This window comes from Nomascus leucogenys, chromosome 1a (genome assembly GCF_006542625.1).
Source record: "Nomascus leucogenys isolate Asia chromosome 1a, Asia_NLE_v1, whole genome shotgun sequence".
Lineage (NCBI taxonomy): Eukaryota > Metazoa > Chordata > Mammalia > Primates > Hylobatidae > Nomascus > Nomascus leucogenys.
This window is the reverse complement of record NC_044381.1, coordinates 41,966,117-41,990,934: the sequence shown is the minus strand read 5'-3', so window position 1 is coordinate 41,990,934 and position 24,818 is coordinate 41,966,117. Positions and strand designations below refer to the sequence as shown.

Genomic DNA, 24,818 nt, shown 5'->3' with positions numbered 1-24,818 from the left:
ATAGGGATGTATCATTCAGATCTCCCTTCAAAAGAATCTGACGTGACGAGTGTAGTTGGTACTTTCAGATCCATCAAGGCATTTGTGCGAAGGCCACGCTCCCCTTGGTCTCCTCCCAGACACTGACTTGAGGAAGTCAGAGAAACAAAGCCAGGCTATTTCTGCCCAATTCTGAACTCTACTAAAAGGAATCCTTGCCTGAGAACTCTCCATTGGCCTGATCAAGACTTCGTCTTACAGAATTGCACTGCAGTCTAAGTTTTTGCTAATCAATCTTCGTTTTCTCTTTTTACAGGTGTCAGACCCACACTGCAGTCTGAAGGCTCTCTCGACCTACGCTTGCTCCATCTCCCATTTATCCTCCATTTATGTTTCCTCTAATAAATTCTTGCACATCTAACTTTGTCGTGTCATCTCCTTCTCGGAGGACTCAAATTATCACCCAGGATTTTGGAAAGAAGTTTTATTAGATGTCTAGCCCACTGTCTTAATACAGAAACCACCATGAAGTTTTTATGTTCTTCAAAGATTACACATTTCAAGTTTCATTTATCTATGGGAGAATGAGTTACTTTCAACACATTTATATCTGAGTTTCTTTATTGTTCTGATTTTACTGAAACTTAAAATACTCCATCAAATTATCCAGGAAAATCCAGGTGGCAGAAATATATAATACATCCATTTAGGAATCAAGAGGTCTCAAATAAATTTTAAAAGGCCAGAAAATGATATATATATACTATGCCATTTAAATCACTTCTACCTTCTGTACTTAAGAACTCAAGTATAGAAGTAAACTGTGGGCTGAGATAACATTGTAACCTGCTCCCAACATGACCGCATAGGTGTCTAAGGTTAAGTGTGAAGATTACTGTGAGGTCTCAAGTTACTTGCCTAATCAATCCCATTTGAATTTCAATCCAAGCAGCATATTTTACACGCACCTGAAGGAAATATCTTGTGTTCACGTGTGTGTCTATGTGCACGTATGTGTAGGGGATGGGTGTAACCAGGGAAAGGCTGACTGAACAACATTGAAAAGTGCATGCTAGGAGTCTGCTGTTGTTGGTAATACAGAAACATACACAGTCTTCATATTCAAAGTCTTCACGGGGATGTCTTCTGTAATTTCTAGAACGGAAAGAAAAAGTTGAAAAAAAATCAGTATTTTACCTATTGGGGGTGAATATTTTAAAAAATGTTAACTGCTTGTGTAGTAAGGAATTTGGCCTTATCCTAAGAGTTCTGCCCTTTGTCCCAGCTCCTGAGGGGAACCTCTAAATCCTTGGAATTTCCTAGTAGGAGTCTTTGTTTCTCATGGTGGGTATGTTCACCAAACCTGATAGTTGTTGCTAATGAGACGATTCAGGGTAGCGCTGGCTACAACAGAAAGACCAAGTATATGATTTAGGATGGGGACTTTGGGTCACATGGTATATCAGCTGAGAAAGACAGCAATCATGCCTACAGAACGAAAACTCAACAGAAACTGGACACCAAGGCTCGAGTGAGCTTCCCTGGTTGGTAATATAGTCTCTGTGTTGTCAGATGTAAGGGATGAGAGGAAGAAACATTATCCATGACTCTAGGGTCTCTCTCTCTAGCTCACTCTCGCTGGTTCTAATGTGTATCCTTTTCCCTACCCTAATTCAAACCATGAGTGTAATACCTTTCAGTGAGTCTGAGTCCTCCTAGCAGGTTACTGAACCTGAGGGTGGTTTAGTAAAATCCCTGGAACTTGCAGTTGGTGCCACCAGTGATAGGGGTCTTGTGTGGATGCTTTCCTGAGTAGAACCCTCACTCCTTGCAGGTGGAGTTAGATTTTGGGCAAACTCCTGGAGCCTTCTGGAGGACTATGCCATCACTTCACAGTTTGGCTAACTCTGGGTACTGCCAAGATGGTTATCTTTTCTCATACACAGATACTTCCTATATCTACAAAAAAAGCCTAGAAACTGTGCCAACTCAGTATCCCAGATATGTGGTTTCAAAATATGATTCTCTATAATCTGAAGAACAGCTATTTTCTAGGTCTGGAGAAGTAAAAGTACATAATAAGCCTAGGACATGTTGCTATGTGAGAAAGCAAGAATTTACCAAAGGATCATGTTAAAGAATACAGGATCCAATATGGCCAATGATGAAAACTCTTTGAGCATCCAAAAATATAACCCAAATGCAATTGATTAAAATATACTGAATATACAACTCAAAAAAAAAAAAAAAAAAAAAAATTTAAAGTTATCTGCCTACTGTGGAGCATTTTGCTTCTAGCCAGATCTGAATTTAAAGCAAACAGATGAGCTTTCTTTAAAAATAGCTCTTGTCCTACCTAGCAGGCAATCCTAGATGTGAGAATACTCTCAAAGCTACTTCCTTAATAGATAATTACAGGACCTGGAGATGATGTTTAGAGTTTAGTGGAGCAAGCAAGAAGACATCTAAGGGTTTCTAAAATGGTCAACATTTTGTGGCTCTTCTAATTTACCAAGTTATTGATACTTTATGCAAGACAATTCTGAGAGAAAAGGCATAATGAAAACAAAGCTATAGATACTAGATTCGAAAGATACTGAATTAGAAAAAGTTCCAACTTTGTGGTAATCTTAGGTAAATCACTAAACATTTAAAAGCTCTCACCTACTAAACTTTTGCCTAGCTAATGTCACAGAGTAAAGAGAATACAGAAAGGCAGCATAGGTTAAGAATGGTTATGTGAATTGCAGGTAGTATTATAAATACATAATTCACACAGACATGATTCTACCCCTGACCAGGTTCAATCATGCCACTGCATTTACTTGCAGGAACAAGTGAGAGATAAATGTCATCTTCAGCAACACTGCACAACAGTACTTGGTGACCAATGGATTTGAGGGACAAGAAAAGAGTTAAGAATTATCTCTAAAGTTTTATATAAGCTTATCAAAATAGAAAGCTACATTATTAGATGATCTTTACTACCATACCACAACGAAAGAGTCAAGTGTGTTCGAGGGAGAGTGAAAAAAGCCTTTGATAGAGTGAAAGACTCATGGACAGAATTAGCAAGACAGGGAAGGCCCAGAGCAGGAAGGATCTTGTGTGGAAGGGAAGATTCTGAAGCATAAGAGAATAGGGAGCTTTGGGGGCTCTAAGCAAGAGAACAAAATCGAGGCAGGAATGTTCATGAAGATAGCTCTGGTGGAAGAGTACAGACTGCAGACTGGTGACTTTGATGGATGATAAGCCCGAAACTATATGAGAGGGAAAACGACAAAGGAGAGTCACTGAAAATAAACCCAAGGAGGGAAGGAGGAACCCAAGAAGAAATACAGCTTTAGTATTTAACATCATGACAGAAAATTTAAAAGTATGATATGCAACTAAATTTAAAAAAATAGCTGCACAGGAAGAAAATGGGAGAATTCCACAGAGGCCAAAAATAATGACTCCCATGGAGTCTGGTGGTTTAATGTTTTTGGTTGGCACTAAAGAGCTAGGAAAGCAGGGAAAGAAAAGCCTCCGGTACATACAAACTGGAAAGTCCAACAAATCTCTGCTGAAGAAACTGGAACTTCAAATAAGAAACCCATAGCAAAAGGGTTAATTTGAGTAAGTTCCTTCGCCACAAGAGAAAAAGTGAAGAGAATGTAATCGGTTAATAATGGCCTTCCAAAGATATGCCCAGGTTCTAAATTCCCAGGAGCTGTGAATGTAACTTTATTTGGAAAAAGAGGAAACAGAAGAGAAGGAGGCAATGTGACCACGGAGTCAGAGACTGAAGTGATGTGGCGGCCACAAGTCAAGGGATGCCTGGCGCCACCAGAAGCTAGTAGTAGTAAATAACGAATTCTCCCACAGAGCCTTCAGAGAGACTGTGGCCTTTCTGACACCCTAATTTCAGTGTCTGGCCTCCAGAGCTGTGAGAGAATAAACCTGCTGACTTGAGCCATCCCATTTGTGGAAATTTGTTGCAGCAGCCACAGAAACCAATACAGAGAGAATCACCTCACTTAGCTTTGTTTTGGGGTAGGGATAGACAGATCCTGTCTCCATCACAACTCCTGGCCTTTGTGTATGACTGGGAATGTCATAGCTTTTTTTTTTTTTTTTTTTTTTTTTTTTTTGAGACAGAGTTTAACTCTTGTTGCCCAGGCTGGAGTGCAGTGGTGCAATCTCAGCTCACTGCAACCTCTGCCTCCCAGGTTCAAGAGATTCTCCTGCCTCTGCCTCCCAAGTAGCTGGGATCACAGGCATGCGCCACCACGTCCAGCTAATTTTAGTAGAGATGGGGTTTCACCATATTGGCCAGGCTGGTCTTGAACTCTGCCCACCTCAGCCTCCCAAAGTGCTGAGATTACAGGAGTGAGCCACCACGCCTACCCAGTCACAGCTTTCTTAACATTCTCCCTATGGTCCAAAATGATCTAGTTTAAAGTGTGTCTGGGTTGACAGTGTCTCCAAGGAACTAGACATATGCTTCTTAAAACTAGGCTTCAAAAGAAACATAACAACAAGCACAGCAGATGGGCAATGTAAACAGAAAGATGGAAACTCTAAGAAAGAATAGAATGGGCTGGGTGTGGTGGCTCACCGCTGTAATCCCAGCACTTTGGGAGGCGCAAGTGGGTGGATCACCTGAGGTTAGGAGTTCGAGACCAGCCTGGCCAACATGGTGAAACCCTGTCTCTACTAAAATTACAAAAATTATCTGCGCATGGTGGCACATGCCTGTAATTCCAGCTACTTGGGAGGCTGAGGCAGGAGAATCGCTTGAACCCAGGAGATGGAAGTTGCAATGAGCTGGGATATTGTGCCACTGCACTCCAGCCTGGGCAACAACAGTGAAACTCTGTCTCAAAAAAAAAAAAAAAAAAAAAAAAAAGAAAGAATAGAATGAAATGGTAGAAATTAGGCAGGGTGTGCTGGTTCACACTTATAATCCCAACGCTTTGGGAGGCCAAGGTGGGAGGATCACTTGAAGGCAGGAATTCAAGACCAGCCTCGACCTTATAGTGAGGCCCTGTCTCTACAAAAAAAATTTAAAATTAGCTGGGCATGGTGGTGCGGGCCTGTAGTCCTAGCTAGGGAGGCTGACGTGGGAGGATCGCTGGAGCCCAGGAATTTGAGGCTGCAGTGAGCTGTGACTGAGCTATTGCACTGCAGCCTGCGTGACAGAACAAGACCAAGTCTCAAAAAAAAAAAAAAAAAAATCAAAACACTGTAATAGAAATAAAGACTGCCTTATACCAAAAAATGTACACCTAGGGAAATCATAAACTGCAGAAAGTAAAAGACAAGGGAAAATCTTCAAGGAAGCAGAGAAAAGAAGAACCTTACCTGCAGAGGAACAAGGGTAAGATAAAAAAGTCAAAATTATCCAGAATGTAGTATATAAGGACAAAAGGAGGGAAAATAGGAAAAGAGAATAAGAGGTAGGATAGAGTGAGAAAGTCCATCTAAAATATGTCTAAACAAGGTGTTAGAAGGAGAGAATACCAGAGAGAATGAATAAGAGGTAAGTTGGACAAGGTAATGTCTGGAAATTTCCAAAAGTGCCGAAAGACACAAATACTGATGCATGCAGAAAGCCCAATAAATCCCAGGCTATCAGGTGTTACAAATAAAAGGATAGGATGGTAAAAGTTTTGAGTTGAGATGTCAAGAATGGGTATAAACAGAAAAAAACAGATCCCACAAAGGGAAGCTGTCTGGGGAAGTGGTTGCAGTGGCAGCAATATTAAAGTGAACATGTCTGATGTGTAGCAGGATTACAGAACAAAACTCAGAGGGTAGGGTGAGGATGTCAACAGAGAAGTTGACAGAGCAGCCACAGAAGCTGAAATCTCAGAAGTGAATAGTGTTAAGTGGGAGAACGGGAGGAGGAGAAAATACACTGCCTGACACCAGCAAGTAAGTGCAAGTCGCCATCCTTAATTTCTATTTTCTAGATAATAGAATGTGGAATATGTCAACTGATGACCTAGCTCTTCACAGTGTTACGTGTCTCAAGGAGAAAATGCAGGTAAGCATGTTTTATAAACTGTAAAGGGAGGTATAATGTCAGCTGTAAGTTTCCTTCAGGTTATTTTACAACCCTGTGACAATTTTGACTTTTGGGGGAAAGAACAATTTTAGGGTCAGCAAATATGCTGATTTACCTAGAAGCATGTATTTTTAATAACACGCCAATGTAGTTTTTAGATTTAGCAAAAAGTAATTATCTTTCTAATTGCTATTTAAAAATTGTATTATTGACCGGGCACCATGGCTCACGCCTGTAATCCCAGCACTTTGGGAGGCCGAGGCGGGCGGATCACCTGAGGTCAGGAGTTTGAGACCAGCCTGGCCAACATGGTGAAACCCTGTCTCTACTAAAAATACAAAAATGAGCCAGGCATGGTGGCAGGCGCCTGTAGTCCCAGCTACCTGGGAGGCTGAGGCAGGAGAATCCTTGTTCCTGGGTTGAAGCCCCGGGCCTGAACCCAGGAGGCGGAGGTTGCAGTAAGCCAAGATCGTGCCACTGCACTCCAGCCTGGGAGACAAAGTGAGACTCAGTCTCAAAAAACAACAACAACAACAAAAAAAAAAAGAAAAGAAAAGAAAAGAAAATTATATTATGGTAAATTTCTGGGGAAAGAATAACAAAACAGGATAACAACAGTACTATCTTACACGTATATGCTACAAATGGTTAATGGCATCAAAATCTACTTTCAACAAAAATAAAAAACTTACGGTCCACAATCTCCTTACCTTGTGTTTGGGTCTCATTCAGAAACAGCTTTAGCTTCCTGCTCCGAAGGCCAAACACCTTGGCTGCTTCATACAGAAGACCTTGGTGGGTGAGTCCATTCTGCCCAAGTGGGTTTTCAAGCAGGAGAGTGCCCACTGTCCCCATTAAACACTCTGTGGAAGGAAGAACAAACTGGATTAAATCTCGAGAGTTCACCCTCTATCTCCAAGAGAGGTGGCCACCGCTGACAGCTCTAACAGGCAGTGCTGAGGCCAGCAGTGGGTCCAGGAGCATGAGTGTGACCGCTGGAGATGTAGTCCATGCAGAAACAGCTCTGAACATTCCATAGAGGTGAAGGGGAAGAGGAAAAAGAAAAAAAAAAAAACTTATATAAAAGCCGAGGAGCTTGGGGAGCAGATACTCAGTATACAGTCAAAAATCACTATCAGTCTAGTCTGTTGATTAAGGCATGGAGGTATACAAGTTTTCACAACATTTTTCCCCAGAAAAGAAAAGTAAAATTCGAGATTAAAATGTTTTGGCACTCAAACAATTTAGTTGTAATTTTTACCTAACCAATTTTTTCATTTCCTAACCATGCCAGATGGATGAGGGTCTCTATAACACACCAAAAGAAAAGCCTGTGGTTGCTCCCCAAAGTAGCGTGAGAGCCCACACTTTAAAGCAATACTTTGAAGCCGACTAGAAATATATACATATTTGAATATTAAAGACAACCTCAATGCCCAGCACCCCACAGTCTGCCTGCTGTGAGGAGGCACATACCTTGTGGCTCTGCATTCAGGAGCTGTAGGTTGATATACTGACAAAGAAGAGTACTAGAACTGTTGATCAGAGGGGGAGCCGATCCCGCAGTCACACAAAGTGTTTTTCCACTAAGACTCAGTAAGTCAGATTGGTTTTGTATTTCTAAAAATAACAACAACAATTCTTTCAGGGTTAACGAACAGTTCAAAACTGAAGTCATTCAATTTTTCCTATTTAACTATCATGTATCTTTTTACGATAATGCTTTCCACTTAATTTCTGTTTATCAAAAGACATTGCCTTTTCTATAAAACCAGGCTTTAATGACATGTAATGGTAGGAAATCTTAATATTGCAAAACAAACATCATAATATTCTTAATCTGAAATATAGGGCAAATTGTTTTCTCTATTTTAGTATTTTCTCTGTATAATACAGCTCCTCTTAAAATTTCCTCCTATATCAGAATCTCAAGCTTCACCATGAAAAACTTGCATTAAAAAATGCTAATTACAGTCAGAAGATGTTATCTGACTCAGGAGCAGATGTGAAAAAAAGCATGATACACAGAACATATGCAGTGTAATTTCATTTAGAGAACATTAAATGTTGCTTGGGGATGCATGCACAGGCAGATGACTGGTAATGGTTGTGATACAGGACAAGCCCACAGGGCAGCCTCCAAATATTGAGTGGAAATGGTAGGTATGAGACTAAGCTGGGGCACTGGCTCAGGGAACAAGGAACCTGCTGCACCAGTGGCTAGATGCTCATGCTCAGCCTAGGCCCACATGGTCTTTTCTGTCAACCACAGGTGTGGCCTTGTAGGAAGTCTTCCAGGACTGGCTGGCAGAGAAAGAAAACATTTTAGGGCTTGCCGTGTAGGGCTTTACTGCACAATACGCTGTGTCATCCAAAGTAGACAATTACAGTCTTAACGGCCCTGTTCTGACTCTGGGTAGCCTTGAAGAATAGTGATGGGTGGAAATCCTCCCAATGGGCACAGCTTCATTCAGTGCAGCCGCCTGGTCATTTTGCTCAGCAGAAATAGCTAGGAGTAGATCTACACTGATTCATGGACACTGGCCAATAGCTGGACTAAACGAGAACAGCCAGGGACTCAAAGAACAGAATTAGAAAACTGGTGACAAGGAAGTTAGGGCAAGAGGTATGTGGACAGATCTCTACAAATGGGCAGACTATGAATGAGGATCTAAAAATGGGTGAGACTGGGCACAGTGGCTCACACCTGTAATCCCATCACTCTGGGAGGCAGAAAGGGGAGGACTGCTTGAGGCCAGGAGATTGAGCCTGGGCAATACAGCAAGACCTCCGCTCTACAAAAAAGAAAAGAATTAGCCAGGCATGGTGGCGTGTGTCTGTACTCCTAGTTACTTTGGAGGCTGAGGCAGGAGGATTGCTTGAGCCCAGAAGTTTGAGGTTACACTGAACTATGATTGAGCCACTGCACTCCAGCCTGAGTGGTAAGAGTGAGACACTGTCTCCAAAGAAAAAAAAAAATCAGTGGACATGATCTGTTCTGCCGCCAGCCACTTCTGCCCTTGCCCAATGGACTGATGAACAAAGGAGCCACCCAGGCTGGGAGGAAGAATAACCACGGGCTCCACAACATTACTTCCACTCCCTAAGGCTGATTTTGCTACAGTTGCTACTGCATGTCCCACCTACCAACAACGGGAACCACTACTTGAGCTTTCAATATAGTGTTATTGCCAGGAAAGACGAGCCAGACTCCCGATGGCAGCTTGGTTGTACTGCACTGTTTCCATTATGGGAAAAGGCAGTGCTTTGGTCTTACTGGAACACACACTCCTTTTGGACATGGATTTGCCACTGTCACCCATAATGCTTCTGGCAAACCCACCATCCATGGAGGTAGAGAATGTCTTATTCACCAACATAGCATTCCACATAGCATTGCCTCTGACCAGAGAACTCATTTTTCAGCAAATGAAGTGTGGCATTATGTATTAATATATATTAGCCAATTCTTATTTTTCCACTCTCTTATTTCCTTACCATATAACATGAAATATTTTAACAGGTTAACCTTGTACCTCAGTGAAGTTAAAGAACAGCAAAAGGGGGAGGTATGGCTCAGCTAGAAGAGAAATCAACATCACCCAAAGAAGTATAAGGTAACTTTCTATCTCGTTTTGGGTAACCAAGTTAGCATCTTTGAAGCAGTACAAGAAAGAGTTAAAAGTGTGATTTTTTTTTTTTTAAATCTATTAGGGTCTTTATTTGGAAGTTAAATATGGTTTAAAGAGCCACGTATAGATGTCAAGATCACAATGGGGTGAACTATGGTGGTTTCATCCTGTGTCAATGCAGCTAAGCTAAAACTATTTCCCAGGTTCTCTGTCTGACCTGGTTCTGGGTAATGGCTTGATCACAGAGAAATCTACACAGGATTTAGAAGGTAGAAGTTTAGTAATAGTCATTATGCTAAACAGGCTAACATGGGGCCTGTGCCCTTGGCTTTCTCAGGTTGCTGTGGATTTGCCGACTTATTGGGTTAAGTGGGACAGTGAGCAGCCCACGCTCCTGCCTCTGCTCTTCCAACTTCCAGGCCAGGAATGTGTGCAACTCTCTGGAAGTGTACCAGCAGTTTCTTCTGCAAGATACCTGACTGTCAGTATCAGATGGGGTCAGAGAGACGTGCACTCCAGCCTGTTTTTGCTTTTTTCCACTTCTCATCCTACCGTGACTTTAGGCAGATATCCAGCTTTCCACTGACTTACCCACCACCTTGGTGGAACCCGGTTAGAGATTTTTCTGAGACCTCTAACTTGCTACCTTCTTATAGACCTTTACTTGGTTTCTCCCACATTGCTTTTGCTTCTCCTATCCAACCTTTAATGGATACAATAGCAAAGAGTTTTCCAGTAGTTCCAACAATTCTTAATCCAGCAGTGAATGAGAGTTCCTATTATGCAATATTCCTGACAACATTTGCGTCTGCCAGATTCTTCTAGTTTTTGCCAATCTGGTGGCAGTTAATAGTACCTCACTGTGGTACTATCTTGCAAGTTCCTGATTACCATTAAGATGCACCAGTTGTTCCTTAGTTGGCCATTTGCATTTCTTTTAAGTTATTTAAAAGTTTCTGAAAATGAGCATTCAGATTCATAAAATGAGTATTAGTTTTCTGGGGCTGCCATAGTAAAGTCCCACAAACTGCAGGGGGCTAGGGAATAAAAATAAAAGAAATTTACTGTCTCAAAGTTCTGGAGGTCAGAAGTCCAAAATTAAAGTGTTGGCAGATGTGCTCCCTCTGAAATCTGTAGGCGAATCCTTTTTTGCCTCTTCCTAGCTTCTGGAGGCTCCTGGCAATCTTGGTTGTTTCTTGGCTTGCAGCTGTGTGTAACTCCAATCTCTGCCTTCGTCACCACATGGCATTTTCTCCATGTGTTTCTATGTCTTCACATGGCCACCTTCTTATAAGGACAACAGTCATACTGGATTAGGGGCCCACACTACTCCAGTATGACCTCATCCTAACTATTTACATCTGCGATAATCCTATTTCCACAGGTCACATTTAGAGATACAAGGGGTTAGGACGTAATCTTTTTTTTCAGAGGTCACAATTCAATACGTAACAGTGGGAGAATGCATCTATAATTCTTTAAAAAATTTTCAGGTTTGCTTTATTGAGAATCCAGACTTAGTGAGATCCAGGCATTGTGTTTAATAAAGTTAAAACTCATGGTTGGGTGTGGTAGCTCACACCTGGAATCTCGGCACTTTGGGAGGCCAAAGCAGGGGGATTGCTTAAGGCCCTGGGTTCAAGACCAGACTGGGCAATATACTGACTTGGTCTCTCCAAAAAAAATTAAATAAAATTAGCCAAGCATGGTGGTGCATGCCTGTAGTCCCAGTTACTTGGGAGGTCAAGGCAGGAGGATTACTTGAGCCCAGGAGGCCGAGGGTGTAGTGAGCCATGACTGCATCACTGTACTCCAGCATGGGTGACGGAGTGAGACCCTGTCTCAAAAACAAAAACAACCTCACAAGAGAGGACTCTGACGCCTGAAGTCCACCAGCTAGCTAACAGGTGAGAGGGAAGGATTAGAACCATTAAGCCCAGGGTTTTCAGTCACATCACACAATGAGGAGGCATGAATAGACACTGCAGGCCGGCACTGCTGAAGAGTTGGGCCCTGACTCAAGAGTTAGGACAAATGCAAAAGTTGTATAGTACAACTGACAGCAAATTAAGACCTTCACCAATCCATCTTGAGTCAAAGGACATAGGTTCCTCTCAGTTTCCACATACCTGTTTCATCATGGAAGACAGCCAGCTCTGTATTTTTCACACCAAAAATGCTAGTGACAACACTCTTCAGCTTTAAAAGGTCCAACCTATTGTCACCTTTTGGATTTTCCAGGAGCAATACTCCACCTAAAAAGCCACAAAAATAACACCTCAATCAGACAAAACTAAAAAGAAAATGTTACATTTGGAGGAAAACGGATACAAAGTGGTTCAAGCCCTATTTTTTTTCCTTTTCCCCCAACTATACACTATATATATGTGTATATATAGCTTATTATATATATATATATATAAAAGCATACCAAGGATGGATATATATATGTGTATATACATATATAGTGTATATGCAATATATACACTACACACACACACATATATATATATCTCCATCCTTGTCATGTGTTTTGGCAATCCTTGGTAGATATGGTCCAGGGCACAGAACTCTACCAGGCAATCTGTTCTTGCCTTTTTCTAGATTTAAACCTTTGTATTCATGATTCTTATTTATGATTCTCATTTTTCATCTTGTGCCGTATGTATATCCCCACAGGTCACGATGGTTAAAAATACTATCTGACCCCTGATGTTGATTTATTCTGCACCTTAGATTCATGTACGGATATTTACTTTATTAATATATTTGAACATTTTGAGTTAATTGTAGAGCCAAATGCACATAGTGAGATACCACGGGCCCTTTACCAAGTTTCCATTAATGGTGACATTTTACAAAACTACAGTATATACCACAACCAGCATACTGACACTGATGCAATCCACTGATCCTATTTAGATTGCCTCAGTTTTACTTCTACTCATTGGGGCATGTGTACATGTGGGTATGTTTAGTTCTATGCAATTTTATCACTCGTGTAAAATCCTGTACCCATCGCCATCATTAAGATAGACAGTAGTTCTGCCACCACGAGAATCCTCGTGTTGCCTTTTAATATCCATACCCAATTCCCTTCCAGGCCCATTCCCTCCTTAACCCTTGGCAAACAACAGTCTCCATTTCTGGCCGGGCGCAGTGGCTCACGCTTGTAATCCCAGCACTTTGGGAGGCCGAGGCGGGTGGATCATGAGGTCAGGAGATCGAGACCACGGTGAAACCCCGTCTCTACTAAAAATACAAAAAAAAAAAAATTAGCCGGGCGTGGTGGCGGGCGCCTGTAGTCCCAGCTACTCAGAGAGGCTGAGGCAGGAGAATGGCGTGAACCCGGGAGGCGGAGCTTGCAGTGAGCCGAGATTGCACCACTGCACTCCAGCCTGGGCGACAGAGTGAGACTCCATCTCAAAAAAACAAACAAACAAACAAAAAAACAGTCTCCATTTCTATAATTTTATCATTTAAAACATGTTATGTAAATGCAAATCATACAGTATGGAACTTTTTGGGACTTTTTTTAGTTGGCAACAATTTCTTTCTTTTTTTTTTTTTTGAGATGGAGTTTAGCTTTGTCGCTCAGGCTAGAATGCAGTAGCGCGATTTCGGCTCACTGCAACCTCCGCCTCCGGGATTCAAGAGATTCTCGTGTTTCAACCTCACAAGTAGCTGGGATTACAAGCACCCAACACCACACCTGGCTAATTTTTGTATTTTTTCAGTAGAGACGGGGTTTCACCATGTTGGCCGGGCTGGTCTCAAACTCCTGACCTCAGGTGATCTGCCTGCCTCGGCCTCCCAAAGTGCTGGGATTACAGGCATGAGCAACTGTGCCTGGCCTCAGTTGGCATAAATTTCTAAGGATTAAAATAAGTTGCTGTGCTAACTGATAGTTGTTCCTTTTTATTACTGTGTAATGTTCTATGATATGGATGTACCACAGTTTGTTTAGCCATTTATCTGCTGAAGAATATCTGGGTTGTCTATAGTTTGGTGCTATTATGAATATAAGTACTATATACATTCATGTGGCAGTGAACATAGTTTTCAGTTCTCCAGGATAAACACCTAGGAGTGCAATGCTGAGTCATTATAGAAAGCACATACTTAGTTTTCTGATACTGCCGAACTATTTTCCAGAGTGGTCATACCATTCTATATTCTCACTAGCAATGTATGAGATGCAGCATTTGGTGCTGTTACTACTTGCAATTTTAGTCATTCTGATAGCTGTGTATTAAGACCTCAATGTGATTTCAACTTGGATTTTCCTAATGGCTAATGATGTTAAATATTGTCATGGACATTTCTGTCATTTGTATATTCCTTTGGTAAATGTCTGTTCATATCTCTACTCTATTTTCTAACTGTATTTTTCTTTACTGTTGAGATTTAAAAGACCTTTATATATTCTAGATATGTCTTTTGTCAAATATGTTGTTTTATAAAGATTTTCTCCCAGTCTGTAGCTTGTCTTTCATCCTTTTATAGGATGTTCAAAGCAAAACCTAAATTTTCATTTAGTTCAATGTATCACTTTTCCCTTTTAAGGACAGTGTTTTGTGTCAAGGCTTTAAAACTCTTTGTTTAATGTTTAAATGAAAAATCTTAAGACTTTTCCAAAAATACTAGTAGAGCACTTTGGCCACCTAAGCAAGTAACCTTAATTTATTCCATCTGCTGGGAACATACTTTTGATCCAGCTATTGTTTCATAAACTAGTGTGTTCTATATTATAGTACCTAGCACATGGCTACAGTTTTCAAATGAAAGCTAAGAAATCTGCTTATCTGTATGTTTATACATGCCTGTGCATGTAGGTATGTTATGTATATGTGTTTTTTTCTTTTTTTTCTTTTTTTCTTTTTTTTGAGACAGAGTTTTGCTCTTGTTGCCCAGGCTGGAGTGCAATGGCATGATCTTGGCTCACCGCAACCTCCACTTCCCAGGTTCAAGCGATTCTCCTGCTTCAGCCTCTCGAGTAGTTGGGATTACAGACATGTGTCACCATGCCCAGCTAATTTTGTATTTTTTTTTTTTTTTTTAGTAGACATGGAGTTTCTCCATGTTAGTCAGGCTGGTCTTGAACTCCTGACCTCAGGAGATCCGCCTGCATTGGCCTCCAAAAGTGCTGAGATTATAGGTGTGAGCCACCGCACCCAGCCATGAATTGTTTTTCTACCTCCAGATGGTATGGCCAAAAATTAATTCATAAAAGATTTCTATTTAACTGATATAAAGAAAAATAAGCATTTCACATAAATTAAGTACTCTCTCAGCAATATAGAAACCAACACAAATGCTTTGCAAGTTCACGTGACTTGGGTAAGAATATATAATGCAGATATACAACTTTTAAATCCTACCAGGATTTACTATCAAATAAGTTTATGTTACCTACACTAGATATTTATAATTATAGAACTATGAGTTCAACCTATGAATAATGTGCAAGTGGGTGCCAGTATCCATTACTTCACGTTTTTCGAGTGCAGCAATAAAACAAAAAACCTCATCTATTAAACTTTTTAGGATTCTTGTTTTTGTGAAGACTGCCGAATATGCACATGCTGTAAAAGTAGCTAACAGAGAAATAACTTGATGATAGCTAGCTTTGTTTGTGTTATGTCTACTCGAAAATAGCTCCCCATTGGTAATGTACACCCTTGGGGTTTTGTTAATTTAAATGATGAATATTCATTGGGTATGTAGATATTTTCCAAATAAAATACTGAAGCATTAATAGCAGAACATAAATTATACTACAAGGAAGCATATGTTTCTACAAATTTGATTCATAGATTTGCCAATCTATAGAATGCTGATGTGACAGTTATAACAAGAATAAGAGAAATGACCCTGTATGTGAGGAAAAGACATGGTTTTGGTAAGGTGAAGCTATGAAGTATGAAGGATGTGTGTTCGTTAAGACAGAAAGACTAACTTTTGCCCCATAGTAGAATGACTTGTTTCACAGTAAGAGGAAGGAAGAATTTAATCCAAAACAGAACGGATATAAGAAAGTTGTAGTATGTTTGTGGAAGAGGAATCTTGGAAAAGGAATTTTATGTGTGGTCAACCTGGCTAAGTTCTGAATGAATTTATTTATGTTATCAAATTAATAAGGCTTAATAATACCAGAACTTTGGGAGGCTGAGGTAGGAGGATTGCTTGAGTCCAGGAGTTCAAGACCAGCCTGGGCAGTGTAGTGAGACACTGTCTCTACAGAAAAGAAAACAGAGAAACAGAGTCCTCTCTATTAAAACTGCTCAGGTCTTTTTATAACTGTGTAACTTTCTATATTTGCCTTTGAATACTTTTAATTATCACTCTGGTTAAACAGGTGACTGTAGTTTCAGTGACCTGCAATCCTATTAATCAAGTGTTTTAAGCCTTTGATATTTTTTACTAGTCTTCCCAAAAGACTAAACTTAAGTCTTTCTGACCTCCAGCTAACTTTGGGAGCTTCCAGAGGCCCCCTGAAATATCTCAAGAGAATTTCCTTTCATTATGAAGAGAAACAGTAAACAAGTTAGACTTATCTGACTATGTTAGATCTGCATGGGAGGCACTGTCAAATAAGAAATGATGTTTAACCTTCTTTAACTTGTACAAATAATGTGTTCCAGAAATTGTGTGAAATTCCTAGAAATCTGACAGACCTGGTCTAATGTTATCAGTCACAATTCTAGTTACCTTAAAATGCTGTATACCACAGAAATAACTAAACTTCCTTGTCAATTGCAACATTATTATAATGAACTCTCATCAGATATTTAACCATGGCCATTTAAAGTCTTGTCATCCAACAATAGTTAACTGTTTTACTCTAGTACTTTCCTGAAAACTATGGTAAGCAACTGTGAATCTAAAGTGTTTCATCTTTGAGGAGATGCAATGGAAAGGACTCTGACAAGTACCGGTTTCTGATGTTAAGATCACACCACTGGACTGGGTAAGAATTCCCATAACTCTTGTGAAGTAATTAACTAATTCATGATGCCGTCACAATGGCAATGACATTTTAACCTGAGTTTTGGAGGACACACTCAAACCACAGCAGGATAGAAGAGACATGTTTATTATATTGAATCTTCTAATCCATACACATGTCTCTCCACTTACTTAGATTTTGTCTGATTTTTTTCATCACTATTTTGGAGTTTTCAGTATACAAGTCCTAACATGTTTTATTAGGTTTACATCTGAATATTTTTTTGGAGACAAGGTCTCACTGTGTAGCCCAGGCTGGAGTATAGTGGCATGATTATGGCTCACTGCAGCCTCCATCTCTTAGGCTCAAGCAACCCTCTGACCTCAGCCTCCCAAGTAGCTGGGACTAAAGGCGAACACCACCACACTTGCCTAGTTTTTTATTTCTTGTAGAGATGGGGGTCTCACTTTGTGGCCCAGGCTGGTCTCAAACTCCCGGGCTAAAGTAATCCTCCCTCCTAAGCCTCCCAAAGTGCTGGGAATACATGCGTGAACCACCACACCTGGCCTAGCATCTTTTTTTAAGTGACTGTAAATGATATCACATTTTTAATTCCATTGCCCACTTGTTCATTGCTAGTATAGACTGCTAGTATGAAATAAAATTCATTATTGTATGTTTATCTTACATCCTGTGACTCAAAAGTTTTTTTCTTTTTTATAAGCAATATGATTTTTATTCAATTACTTTGGAAACCCAATTAATGCTTGAATCCAAACGGTACAGAAAAAGGCCAAACATTTACAAATAACAGATTTAGCGATGATTTATATGGTTTTTTCCCTCATAAAATGAATGCTTTCAGCAGGACAGTAAATTGCAAAACAAATCATATTAAGGCAGACGACCAAGCTGTGGCTGCATTTAAAGCTATTCCTAGGAAAATAATCTTGGAGTTGAGAGCTCTTCTTCCCAGGTGTCTGGTCAACTGACCCAGGAATGGCCAGTCCTGGAGTTGGTAGATGGGAAAATAGGCCCTACCTCTCTTATCACTGCTCATGCTGCTGGCCCTCTGTACAAGAACACTGTTCTTGTTTACATTACTGATGCACACCACTGACCATCAGATTCCTTCTACAGGGTAACCTGAGACAGCTAGGATGTTGGCAGTGATGGACCAGCTCAATGCCATACAACATCACTGAAGCTGCAAAGCAGTTCAGGGAACCATGTACTGTCTGAGGCATCATCATAGGTCTAAATAAACACACAACCATCATGGGAGCAGCTGGCGTGGGAAGATCAGTATGGTGATCCCAGGCCACATCTTAAAATCAGGCAATATGAGCTTTTTTTTTTTTTTTGAGATGGAGTTTCGTTCCTGTTGCCCAAACTAGAGTGCAATGGCGCAATCTTGGCTCACTGCAACCTCCGCTTCCCAGGTTCAAGTGATTCTCCTGCCTCAGCCTCCTGAGTAGCTGGGACTACAGGTGACCACCATCACGCCTAATTCTTTATATTTTTTGACAGGGTTTCACCATGTTGGCCAGGCTGGTCTTGAACTCCGGACCTCAGGTGATCTGCCCACCTCAGCTCCCCAAGTGGGATTACAGGCGTGAGCCACCAAGCCTGGCTTATTTTTTCAGGTGTTTGTATGTAAATTCCTTATGATTTTCTACAAAGTCAGCTTTATTCCTTTCTTTATCTGCATGACTTTTATTTCCTTTTCTTGCCATGGTCCACTGACTAGAACTTCCAGTACAATGTCGAATATGAGTTGTGATTGCCTTGTTTCTGATTTTAGGTAGAAAGAATTCAGGCTTTCCCCATTAGGTGTAATGGTAGCTGTAGGATTTTTGCAAAATGCTCATTATCCAGTCTACGAAGGTCTCATCTCTTCCTATTTTTGTGAGGATTTTCATCATGAATGGGTGTTGAATTTGATCAAATGCTTTTTCTGAATCAACTGCTATAGTCACGTAATCTTTTAGTCTGACAATACGATAATTACATTGATTTTTTTTTTTTTTTTTTTTTTTTTTTTTTTGAGATGGAGTCTCACTCTGCCGCCCAGGCTGGAGTGCAGTGGTGCGATCTCAGCTCACCGCAACCTCTACCTCCCAGGTTCAAGCAATTCTCCTGCCTCAGCCTCCTGAGTAGCTGTGATTACAGGCACGCGCCACCACACCCGGCTAACTTTTGTATTTTTAGTAGAGATGAGGTTTCACCATGTTGGTCAGGCTGGTCTTGAACTCCTGACCTTGTGATCCGCCCGCCTCAGCCTCCCAAAGTGCTGGGATTACAGGCGTGAGCCACCTTGCCCGGCCTACACTGATTTTTAAATATTGAATCAGTCTTGCATCCCTGGAATAAATCCCACTTGGAGATGGTGCGTAACTCTTTGTATATATATAGCTGAATTCTATTTAATAATTTCTTGGGAAGAATTTTACATTTATATTCATGCAGAATATCTGTTTTCTATCTTATTTTTTTTCTTTTTTGAGACAGAGTCTCGCTGTTGTTGGCCTGGGCTGGAGTGCAATGGCACGATCTCAGCTCACTGCAACCTCTGCCTCCCAGGTTACAGCAATTCTCCTGCCTCAGTCTCCAGAGTAGGCTGAGATTACAGGCACCCACCACCAGGCTTGGCTAATTTTTGTATTTTTAGTAGAGATGATGTTTCACCATGTTGGCCAGGCTGGTCTCCAACTCCTGACCTCAGGTGATCCACCCGCCTTGGCCTCCCGAAGTGCTGAGATTACAGGCATAAGCCACCGTGCCTAGCCTATCTTTTTTCTTTTTTTTTTTGAGACGGAGTCTCGCTCTGTCGCCCAGGCTGGAGTGCAGTGGCGCAATCTCGGCTCACTGCAAGCTCCGCCTCCCGGGTTCACGCCATTCTCCTGCCTCAGCCTCTCCGAGTAGCTGGGACTACAGGCGCCCGCCACCACGCCCGGCTAATTTTTTGTATTTTTAGTAGAGACGGGGTTTCACCGTGGTCTCGATCTCCTGACCTCGTGATCCACCCGCCTCGGCCTCCCAAAGTGCTGGGATTACAAGCGTGAGCCACCGCGCCCTGCCGCCTATCTTTTTTCTTAATGTTGTCTTTATCTGGTTTTGGTAGCAGGTTAATAACCACATAAAATGAGTGAAATGTTCCTTCCTCTTCTACTTTCTGAAGAGTCTGTGTAGAACTGGTGTTAATTCTGTAAGAATTCTCCAGTGAAACTGGGCCTGGAGATTAGTTCAGAGATTTTAAATTACAAATTCAGCTCCTTAATAATTATAGGGCCATTAATACTGCCCAAGGTAATTTATAGATTCAATGCCTTCCCCATCAAGCTACCAATGACTTTCTTCACAGAATTGGAAAAAACTACTTTAAAGTTCATATGGAACCAAAAAAGAGCCCGCATCGCCAAGTCAATCCTAAGCCAAAAGAACAAAGCTGGAGGCATCACGCTACCTGACTTCAAACTATACTACAAGGCTACAGTAACCAAAACAGCATGGTACTGGTACCACAACAGAGACATAGATCAATGGAACAGAACAGAGCCCTCAGAAATGATGCCGCATAGCTACAACTATCTGATCTTTGACAAACCTGACAAAAACAAGAAATGGGGAAAGGATTCCCTATTTAATAAATGGTGCTGGGAAAACTGGCTAGCCATATGTAGAAAGCTGCAACTGGATCCCTTCCTTACACCTTATACAAAAATTAATTCAAGATGGATTAAAGACTTATATGTTAGACCTAAAACCATTAAAATCCTACAAGAAAACCTAGGCAATACCATTCAGGACATAGGCGTGGGCAAGGACTTCATGTCTAAAACACCAAAAGCAATGGCAACAAAAGCCAAAATCGACAAATGGGATCTCATTAAACTAAAGAGCTTCTGCACAGCAAAAGAAACTATCATCAGAATGAACAGGCAACCTACAGAATGGGAGAAAATTTTTGCAACCTACTCATCTGACAAAGGGCTAATATCCAGAATCTATAATGAACTCAAACAAATTTACAAGAAAAAAACAAACAACCCCATCAAAAAGTGGGCAGAGGACATGAACAGACACTTCTCAAAAGAAGACATTTATGCAGCCAGAAAACACATGAAGAAATGCTCATCATCACTGGCCATCAGAGAAATGCAAATCAAAACCACAGTGAGATACCATCTCACACCAGTTAGAATGGCCATCATTAAAAAATCAGGAAACAACAGGTGCTGGAAAGGATGTGGAGAAATAGGAACACTTTTACACTGTTGGTGGGACTGTAAACTAGTTCAACCATTGTGGAAGTCAGTGTGGCGATTCCTCAGGGATCTAGAACTAGAAATACCATTTGACCCAGCCATCCCATTACTGGGTATATACCCAAAGGACTATAAATCATGCTGCTATAAAGACACATGCACACGTATGTTTATTGCGGCACTATTCACAATAGCAAAGAGTTGGAACCAACCCAAATGTCCAACAACGATAGACTGGATTAAGAAAATGTGGCACATATACACCATGGAATACTATGCAGCCATAAAAAATGATGAGTTCGTGTCCTTTGTAGGGACATGGATGAAACTGGAAAACATCATTCTCAGTAAACTATCGCAAGGACAAAAAACCAAACACTGCATGTTCTCTCTCATAGGTGGGAATTGAACAATGAGAACTCATGGACACAGGAAGGGGAACATCACACTCTGGGGACTGTTGTGGGGTGGGGGGAGGGGGGAGGGACAGCATTAGGAGATACACCTAATGCTAAATGACGAGTTAATGGGTGCAGGAAATCAACATGGCACATGGATACATATGTAACAAACCTGCACATTGTGCACATGTACCCTAAAACCCTAAAGTATAAAAAAAAAAAAAAAAAAAAAAAAATTAAAAAAAAAAATAATAATAATTATAGGGCCATTAAAATTACCTGTTTCATATTGTGTGAGTTGTAGTAGTTTGTGTTTTTTAGAAACAGGGTTCACTTCAGGCCAGGAACAGTGGCTTATACCTGTAATCCCAGCATTTTGGGAGGCCAAAGAGGGCCAGACCACTTGAGGCCAGGAGTTTGAGACCAGACTGGCCAACAGGGTGAAACCCCATCTCTACAAAAAAATACAAAAATTCATCGGGCGTGGTGTGGCACACCTGTAATCCCAGCTACTCGGGAGGCTGAGGCACGAGAATCGCTTGAACCCAAGAGGTGGAGGTTGCAGTGACCTGAGTTGGCATCACTGCACTCCAGCCTGGGCGACAGGCTTCCAAGCTGTCAAACTTACATATAGAGATTTATTCATAGTATTTGCGTTTTTGATTTTGGCAATCTGTATCGATAATTCTTTTTATTCCTGATATGCAACTGTGTCTTCTTTTTATTAGTCTCACTAGAGTTTTATTAATTTTGCTGAATTTTTTAGTAAGAACCAGATTTTTGTATCATTAATTTTCTCTATCGTTCTTGTTTTCAATTGCACTGATTTCTTCTGTTTTTCCGTCTTCTTACTTTGCATTTATTCTGCTTTTTTTCCTATCTAGTTTCTTGAGTTTAAACCTTAGGTTATGACTTAAAACCATCTTGCTTTCAGTTTTTAGTGCAACAGATTTCCGTCTCAGGACTGCTTTAGCCACATTCCACATATTTTGATGTCGTATGTTCCTTTACACTCAGTCCTATGTTTCTTTTCCTCTTGAGACTTCTTCCTTAATCATGGATAATTTAAAAGCATGTTGTTTATTTTTAAGAGTGTGGAGATTTTCCTTTTATTATTATATTACTAATTAATAGTTTGATTCTACTGTGGTCAAAGAGCACACTCTGGTTTCAACTGTATTAATTGGTTGAGGTTTGTTTTATGACCCAGGTTGTAATGTATCTTAGCAAAGTTCTGTGAGAGCTCAAAAATAATTTATATTCTATTTTTGGGTGAGGTGTTCTAACTGGTCTATTGATTACTGAAAAAGGTACTTTGAAGTCTCCAACTATAGTTGTAGATTTGTCTATTTCTCCTTTAATGTCTGTATCTTTTTATTTCATGTATTTTGTAACTCTCTTGTTTGATGCATATAAATTTAGGATCCCTCTGTTTTCTTTGTGTATTGACACTTCTATCGTTATTTAATGCCCCTGGTAATTTTCTTTGCTCTGAAGTCTGTTTCATCTAATACAAACATGACCATTCCTGCTTCTTTTGATTAATGTTTGCATAGTATATATTTTTCTACCCTTTTACTTTCAACTCACCTGTATCATTGTATTAGAAGTTTCTTATAGACAGCATATACTTGGCTAATGTGTTTTTAACAATATGCCAATCTTTTATTTGTTCTGCTTGTTTTTTTGAGACAGAGTCTCACTCTGTCACCCAGTCTGGAGTACAGGAGCGCGATCTTGGCTCACTGCAACCTCCGCCTCCCGGGTTCAAGCGATTCTCCTGTCTCAGCCTCCTGAGTAGCTGAGACTATAGGCGCCCGCCACCACGCCTGGCTAATTTTTGTATTTTTAGTAGAGGTGGGGTTTCATTATGTTGGCCAGGCTGGTCTCGAACTCTTGAGCTCAGATGATCTGCCTGCCTCGGCCTTCCAGTGTTGGGATTACAGGCGTGAGCCACTGTGCCTGGCATATTTGTTCTGATGTTCTCTCCTAGCTTCTTGTGGGTTACTGATATAGTTTGGATATTTGTCTCCTCCAACTCTCATGTTGAAATGTGATCCTCAATGTGGGAAAGTGGGGCTTAGTGGGAGGTGTTTGGGTCACTGGGGCTGATCCCTCATGAATGGCTTGGTACCCTTGTTGCAGTAATGAGTGAGTTCTCACTCTGTTCGTTCATGCGATAGCTGGTTGTTTAAAAGAGCCTGGCTTCTATCTTGCTCCCTCTCATCATCATGTGATACACTTGCTCCCACTTCATCTTCTGTAAAGCAGAGTAAAAGCTTCTTGAGGCCCTCAACAGAAGCAGATGCTTGTGCCATGCTTCTCATACAGCCTGCAGAGCTGTGAGCCAAATAAACCTTTTTCTTTATAAACTAGCCAGCCTCAGGTATTCCTTTTTTTTTTTTTTTTTTTTTTGAGACGGAGTCTTGCTCTGTCACCCAGGCTGGAGTGCAGTGGCGCAATCTCGGCTCACTGCAAGCTCCGCCTCCCGGGTTCACGCCATTCTCCTGCCTCAGCCTCTCTGAGTAGCTGGGACTACAGGCGCCCGCCACCACGCCCGGCTAATTTTTTTTTTTTTTGTATTTTTAGTAGAGACGGGGTTTCACCGTGGTCTCGATCTCCTGACCTCGTGATCCGCCCGCCTCGGCCTCCCAAAGTGCTGGGATTACAAGCATGAGCCACCACGCCCGGCCAGGTATTCCTTTATAGCAATGAAAAATGGACTAATACAGTTACTTAAAACATATTTTAGAGTTCCATTTTTATTTTTCTAGGGTTTTATATGTATCCTGTGGTATAGTCTTTTCTTAGTGGTAACTCCAAGTAGTACCTAACATAAACATAACTTCCTAAGGTCCACTGGTGTCAGTATTTTACCAGTTTGTGACAAATGTAGAAACCTTGTCTCCTTTGTAATTGTCTTAACTATTATTTCTTGTTGAGTAAGTCCTCAATGTTGCTGGTAGGTTCGTGGAAACTGTGACTTTAAGCAGAATCATGTACTGTATAATAAACCAACTTTACCACAGGAGTTAAGTTCCCATGACACACAGTACATCACTTCACTTAAAGTCACAGGACCCAAGAACTCACTGATGATGTTGAGGCCTTAGTGTATATACACGGAGAACCACATCGAACAATGATATAGTGCTTGCTGGACCCATGAGAGTAATGAAAGTCTATTGAATTACCCTCCATTTTGATTTTCCATTTTTCTTTTTTCCTTCCTGATGTTTCTGGATTCTCTCTTTATTTCCTTTCTGTGGTAAGAACATCCTTCAGCTACTCTTAGGACTGGTCTGCTGGGAAATAATTCTTTTAGTTTTCTTTCATTTGAGAATGTCTTTATTTTCCCATCATCCTGAAGGGTATTTCTGATTGATACAGAATTCTTGGTAGATAATACTTATCTTTCAGCACTTGAAAAATGCTGCCTTTTCATTTTCTGGCCTCTGTAGTTCCTGATGAAAAATCCAGTATCATTTGAATTGTTCTTCCCCTGTAAGTTAGGTGTTATATCTTTTTCACTGCACA

The 24,818-nt window shown here is 40.8% G+C and overlaps 1 protein-coding gene across 4 annotated transcripts in view; it reads right to left on the bottom strand.

Annotated features, from left to right (window-relative positions):
- The window catches only part of IARS1 (isoleucyl-tRNA synthetase 1), an 80,916-nt gene that overhangs the window by 1,288 nt on the left and 54,810 nt on the right, over positions 1–24,818 (bottom strand). For 2 of the 4 annotated variants that reach the window (XM_030804530.1, XM_030804566.1), the window contains 4 exons: positions 11,793–11,918; positions 7,508–7,651; positions 6,742–6,894; positions 1,089–1,134 (listed from right to left, as the gene is read on the bottom strand). In XM_030804530.1, coding sequence (XP_030660390.1) covers positions 1,089–1,134; positions 6,742–6,894; positions 7,508–7,651; positions 11,793–11,918 — 469 coding nt within the window. Of the gene's footprint in view, positions 1–582; positions 1,135–6,741; positions 6,895–7,507; positions 7,652–11,792; positions 11,919–24,818 lie in introns of those variants that run through there. The other 2 variants (XR_004028301.1, XM_003260483.4) reach the window with 1 other exon arrangement.